General features: G+C 39.2%; 1 protein-coding gene across 3 annotated transcripts in view; it reads right to left on the bottom strand.

The window, feature by feature from the left end:
- Window positions 1-896: 896 nt before the first annotated feature.
- Window positions 897-6,719, bottom strand: part of cnr2 (cannabinoid receptor 2) — a 10,395-nt gene continuing 4,572 nt past the window's right edge. Inside the window, exons 1-4 of one of the 3 annotated variants that reach the window (XM_008431082.1) lie at window positions 5,211-5,269; window positions 2,589-2,628; window positions 2,374-2,457; window positions 897-2,118 (exon numbers count right to left, since the gene is read on the bottom strand). In XM_008431082.1, coding sequence (XP_008429304.1) covers window positions 1,046-2,118; window positions 2,374-2,437 — 1,137 coding nt within the window. In that variant the 5' untranslated portion in view covers window positions 2,438-2,457; window positions 2,589-2,628; window positions 5,211-5,269 and the 3' untranslated portion in view covers window positions 897-1,045. Of the gene's footprint in view, window positions 2,119-2,373; window positions 2,458-2,549; window positions 2,629-5,210; window positions 5,270-6,719 lie in introns of those variants that run through there. The other 2 variants (XM_008431083.2, XM_008431084.1) reach the window with 2 other exon arrangements.

Consider the following 6,719-nt stretch of genomic DNA (forward strand, 5'->3'; position numbering starts at 1 on the left):
AAAAGGCAGAAATGCAAGACTTCAATTGGAATTGTCATTCTTGATCGATAATACATTTATCATGGTGATTACAGCAGTGTTTAAAAATACATTTTTGTCAGCACCACAAATCCCTTAACCTTTGAATCCTTCTGTTTATTTTCGAACTGGACTGATTTTATCGAGTGTTCTCTTGCCTCTCACCATGTTTTCCAGAAGATTTCCTTATTCTTAGTTCTATCTATGTATTGAATCAGTCCATTTAGTTCGAATCAACTTTCCTGTCCCTGCTGAAAAAAATACGACCCCACAGCATGATACTGCTACTACCATGTTTCACTGCGTTTCTAAATGTTAGCTTTCCTTCATGCATGTTTTGCATGAAGTAATTTTTTTTTGTTTCATCTGACCAGATTACATTCTCTCATACGTTTGCAGTATCCCAACAATATTGGCTTCAACAATCTTGCCATGCATTGGTAAAAATACTGGAGTTTTTACTAGCTGCATCTAACATCATCTAGGCAGAGGCCTGGAAATGAGCAGTTAATTTTATTCAGGTGGGTTGAAGTAGCAATGCTGCAGAATGGTGGCTCTTGAGGACTGGATTTTAGCACACACATATTTTCTTCCAACATTGCTCTGTGTTTAGCATTACAGTATACATCGTCATCAATTCTGTCCAGTTTCCCTCTCCTGATGAATAAAGGTGTTTGAGCTTTTAGCTCCATTTGTGTTCTGTTTTGGTCATATTATATTGGTTTTCTTCTCAATGCCAGATTTAAATGTTTGCTTATTACTTTACTAATTATGCATTGCATCTAGGCTCATTGTTCCAATGAAAATAAAACAATGAATAACAAAATGTCACTCTCAGTCATTTTGTCTTTTATAAGAAAAAAAAAGTACAATAAAAATGTAAGGTTGTATTTTGTATTTTTCTTTTTTTTAATCAAAGTATGTAAACCATTACATTGTGTTGATGGCTTTACAGTCTTTCACCAGCACCCTTCAAGTCTTCGTCCATCTGAGTTGTTAATTTATTACAATGTTCCACTATGTTTACTTAACTCGACTTACTGTTCACTATTTCACAGACTGAGTGGAGTTGAGGGGTTCTCGCTGCCAGAGTGTCATCAGACACTGTAGCACAGTTGTCTTCTGCAAATTGCCCTGCGAGATTTAAGTCATTTGTAGAGTTCTGACACTTCCAGAAACCGCATGACATTGGTAGACACTGCAGCAGAGCAATTCTTAACTCTCTGCACCGCAGGGCATAAAGCAGTGGGTTGACTGCAGAATTCAGTAGGCAAAGGGTGCTGCAAAAGGCAAAAGCTCTCTGCTGGTTACGAGTCAAGTATATAGAGACATCAACCAGCATGAAGGTGAGTACAGGGAGCCAGCTCCCCACCAGTATGAGGAGAATCAAACCAAAAGTACGAGCAAGCCGAATATCAATTCTCATGCGGGCCTGGCGGGCACCTGATGACCCCTGGAGGTTGGTCATGGAAGATTCATGACGGTGGGCCTTCCACAGGATCAGGGCGTAGGCCACCAAAATTAATGTGAGAAGTATCAGGATAAAGGTAGTCCAGCAGGCCAAGTAGGCTGGACTGATGAAGGGGAACAAGCATGAGCACGGAGGGTTAAGCACTGTGGGGCACCTCCAGCCCATGAGCGGCAAGAAGGAGATGAAGATGGTGATGCTCCAGAGAATCAGGAGACTCAGCGTGGCCCTTCGGCGGGTTAGCAGAACCTTGTAGCTGGATGCCTGGTGGATGCAGAGGTATCGGTCCAGCGCAGTCAGCAGCAAGCTCCCAACTGAAGAACTGAAGGCCATGGTAACCCCTCCTAACTTGAAGAGATATCCAGTTGGACCATCACAGCGGCGGAAGAGATGAAAGTCTAGGAAACTTGTGGTGAAGAAGCAGCTAGCGAAGACATCTGCCAGGGCGAGGCTGCCAATGAACAGATAAGAGGGCTTCCGTCTCAGCATCGCCGAGGAGGCAATAACTCCGAGGACAAGGACGTTCTCCATCAGTGTTATCGGACCACCTAGGAAACAAATGGTGCCAATGGCTTTTTTCTCCAGGTCTGTCAGAACCATGTAGATTTGCAGACTGTCACAAAATTCGTTGGCTGGAAGAAAAAACATTAAGGAGAAAGTTTTACATTAGGGATGCAAAGCCTCTTTCAACTGTGCAAGGCTGTCGTATTAACATGGACATAAATCTCAGAGAAACATTTCTGATGCATTTTAGTGCCAACATTGTGTCTCTTGATTGATCATTTCTTGCTTTTCTCTTTCCTCTGTTGTTATGTTTTGCTTGAGCTATGATAAAATATGGGACTATTTTATTATCTAATACTTTAAATGAACTCAAAGGAACATACCTATTTGTGATGAGGCGTTGGGATTCGAAGAATTTGAACAAGTTCTTTCCTTCACTTCCCCCATTTCAGATCTAGCCTTCTGATCTGCAGCATATTCAGGTAGAAACATATCAAAGTGTAAGTTATTTAAATCTGGAAGTCTTAGCATTGTTATACCAAAAGGAAAGAGGCATTACCAGAAGATTTAACATCCTCCTTTGATAACAGAAAATTACCTTGAGTGTTTTACATCCAGTTGATGACACTAGCAATTTCCTGTGGAAAAATAAATAAAAAAAGAGAATGTGCTTTTTACTTCACGCTCAATATTTATTCTGGAGCTTAAAAGAAGCATTAACATTTGAGAGTAAAGACAAAGACTCATTTAGAGGAGATGGCAAACAGACTGTGATCGTTACAGTGTCAGCTGATGATAATATTGCAGAGATAGTTGCCTGGGCTGTAGATTAAAGTGAGTTATAAAGCACTTTATGCTAAAGCTTCTTCTTGTTTGTTCTCTATAAATATTTTATTCCATAAGTTTCATCCCGATTCTTCCATGCTCTAATACCATCACGGGAACGCAATGTAGCTTTTATCATTGTTTTTATTTATGCTAGAGTTAGATTCACTTATTGTTTAATCAACTGAAATTACCATCAAAAGCGAGTGAATTTTAATTGCTCTTTAGAATACAGAAAAGAATCACAATTTTATTGCCTTTTCTAATTTTTATAACTGTGAAAAATGTTTGGATTTTATAAATATCAACCCTTAAAATGACTATGATAAAAAATGGAAGCTTACGTTGCATTTCTTGTATAATTTCATATCTATTACTTATAAACCAAACTATTTCCAGAACACTGTGTAAACTAACTGAAAACCTTTTTCACTCCTTTCGATTTTCTGGTATTTAATTAAACTAAACAACACACACACAAACCTTTGTTTACCTTTGCTGTGGTGCATCACGTGCATGCATGTATACATGCATGTACACACACGCACACACACACACACACACACACACACACACACACACACACACACACACACACACACACACACACACACACACACACACACAAACAGACGTACATAAAGTTGACACTACAATGGTGTTGTATCACCAACATGAAAGTAGGGCATTTAAGTGGCACACAAAGTTGGTTTTCTTATTTCAGGCCACATATTGAAACAAAAGCCAACAACCATGATGGATATAATTCTGAGGTCCATCAATTTATTCTTGGCCCTTGTTGGGAAAGTGATTGTCATGCCTACAAATTAAACCTAATCTTTATAATCTGTGTTTGATATACCTGATAGCGCCCTCCTTGACATCTGTGACATCATTTCTGCTCTATGTTTAATTGACTTTGTGGTGAGCGGTGAGTTTCTGCTTGCTGATTAGAGAAGAAGTTGTGCAAAACGTATTGCAATGTTGCACGGTTGGATATTGACATTTAGATAATTTCATCCTGAAATGGTCACTATTGGACAAACTGAATTCTGAAGTGATTAACACAGCCTAGACAGTAAAATGATTTAGTTTTGCTTAATTTACTGTTTTAGTATCATATAAATACAAAATGAGTATGGCCATGGCTATAATTTAACTTGTTAGCTGGTAAACGAGTGTTCTTCTCATGCGTGCTGTGTTCTATCAATCTAAAATCTCCCTGTTCAAAACGTTATTCAGATCTTGTGGTGTCCTATCTGTCTAGTATGCCTCTCCTGTGCTCCTCCTCTCGTCAAAGCTTCTTGCTCATAAATAGGCACAGAAATTGTGGTTACTTGGTTTCTTGACTAAATTCCAAGAACACGTCGATTTAATCTTTTCGTTTTGCTTAGCCTTCAATATTTCCAGGAATAGTGGAGTTTTAGCATTTGTAGATTTTGCATTTCAAACTAGTCTGTTACCGTTTTCTAAATTTATTTTATGGTTCAGTATTTTGACCGTTTTTGCCAAAATATTCCAATGCCAGCTGCTCAAAGCTTCCTTGTCTTCAAAAACACAGTCCTACAGTCTCAATTGTATCATTCTGAGGAATTGTTGAGTAAATATAATTCTCCACTACTCTGAACAGACCAATTAGCCATGACACTATGAACCCTTCTTAATTGTGTGTTGATCGCTTTTTCTGTCAACACAGCCTTGACCCCTAGAGGTACAGACCTAAAGGCGCTGTGCTGACACCAAGATGTAAGCAGCAGATTTTGAGACTTTGGACCCAGATTATTCTCTCTAGACCAGGGGTGCCCAAACTTTTTTGAGAGCAAGATCTACTTTTTTCTCTCACCAGCCGCCTGAGATCTACCTCATGACACAAAGACATAAAAATTGCAAATTAAACTCCATTGATTTATTTTATATGCGAATATACATCAGCTATAGCAAAAATAATAAAGTGACAGAAAACCTAATGCAGTTTCTTCCTCAATGAGATTCTGACACTGGGAGGAGGTTACTGGTTTCTAAGTCAGAGGCTGGTTGCAAACCTGACGCCAGCAGGTGTCAGTCAGTCATGGTAGATCTGAAATTTGGTTTGATGACCTCGATATGATTAACTACAGACTGATAGGAGGAAACAAAGAGCCCATTAAAGGTAAAGGCAAATCTTCTGAATTCGGGATATGATTAATTTAATTTCACATAATTATCGCGGTAGAATTTGTTAAAACTTATATTTGTCCTATTTGATGTTTGTTGTAATGTATATTCACAAACGAACGAGATAATTAGTCCAAGTATGTCGATTATTGAATGTTCAGAAAATACAGCGGGTGTATCGAGCCACAGCAAAGGTAAACAAAGGTAAAACAACAGACGATCAACTCAAAACCACTCCTACCTTTATACTGTCTGTCTCTTAGACGTTTAAGCACACCCATTGCCTTGGCAACCGCTTGCACCCCCCCCCCTGCCCCCCCACAAGCCGAGCAGAGATTACTTTATAAACATAACATTCAGTCCGTTACAATATCACGTTTCCAGACTTTATATTTATTTCTCGATTATTAATAAGCTCTCAAGAGCCTTGCCACCCCTGTTGCCACCCCAGCTGGCGACTATGAATTCAATAAATAGTTATGGGAAATCGGACATTAAGCGCATGAATTTCTTTTTTCCGACAACTTTGAATGCAACACAATGTAACCTGACACCTACTGCTGAGTAGCGGGAAGTGCGAGAGAAGGACAGAGCGCGAGGCAGCAGCATGGACCTTACCACAGGGTCCGCCTTTCATTGGCTAATGCCCATTTTACATCACAGCGCAGCTGTCACGTGGGTTACCGGCTCACAAACTAAAAGATTTAGTGGGGGTAGCAGTACCCTCAAGAGAGGAGCGGCTGTCTGCTGTAAAAAAAATCAATGGATTCACTGTGCAGCCGTGAGTTCACCCACTAATCAGCCTTGACTGATTAGTTTTTCAAGAACAATCTAAAACAAGACTTAATCAGTTAATAAATAACTTCTTTTCTCATTTCATATTGTTTCTGAACTGTTCGTGCTTCGCAGAAGGTTTTGAGTCGATCTCGACATTAGATGATAAACTGAACGCCGCCAGGACGCTGAGACCAGCACGTCCTCCTCTGACTCCTTATTTAAACGTTCATAACTTTATTAAAGAACAACAACAAAAAATCAACATAACGTGCTCAAACAACAATTATAATCTCAGTGATTATTGTTTCAACAAGGTGTTGCGCAATTCTGTGCGTTTCGGTTCCGTTACTAGCAGAGCGGGAGTTTCAAATGAGCTAATCAACCACTGCTGCGTTCAGGAAGGCTTATTAATGATCGCAAAATAAATATCAAGCCTGAAAACCTAATATTGTAACGGACTGAATGTTATGTTTTTAACGTAATCTCGGGTCGGCTTGTGGAGCGCAGGAGGTTGCCATAGCAACCGGTGTGCTTTAATGACAGACGGAGAGTAAAAAGGTGCGAGTGGTTTAGAGTTGATCATCTGTTCGGGTTGTTTTACCTTTGATGCGGCTCATTGCAGCCGCTGTAGTTTCTGAACATTCAATAAACGRCAAACTTGGACTAATTACCTCGTTCTTTGTGAGTATACGTCATTTACAACAAACATCAAACACGGTAAATATGTTTCATTAAGTATTTAACAAACAAATGGCTTCTACCGCGATAATTATGTGAAATTAAATTAATTGTCTGATATAAAAAAATGGTTTGGTGCTTTGAGCTCAGAATCTGAGAGGCTTTTCCTCCATCAAACTATTTTTTTGCCTCTTATTTAGTGGAAATATTGATGCTAATGACACTTTCTCCAAAATAATAACCTTTTTCAAACTTTATAGCTTCACTGTTGAAAATGAGGCTCTAACAAATGACA

This window comes from Poecilia reticulata, linkage group LG16 (assembly GCF_000633615.1).
Source record: "Poecilia reticulata strain Guanapo linkage group LG16, Guppy_female_1.0+MT, whole genome shotgun sequence".
Lineage (NCBI taxonomy): Eukaryota > Metazoa > Chordata > Actinopteri > Cyprinodontiformes > Poeciliidae > Poecilia > Poecilia reticulata.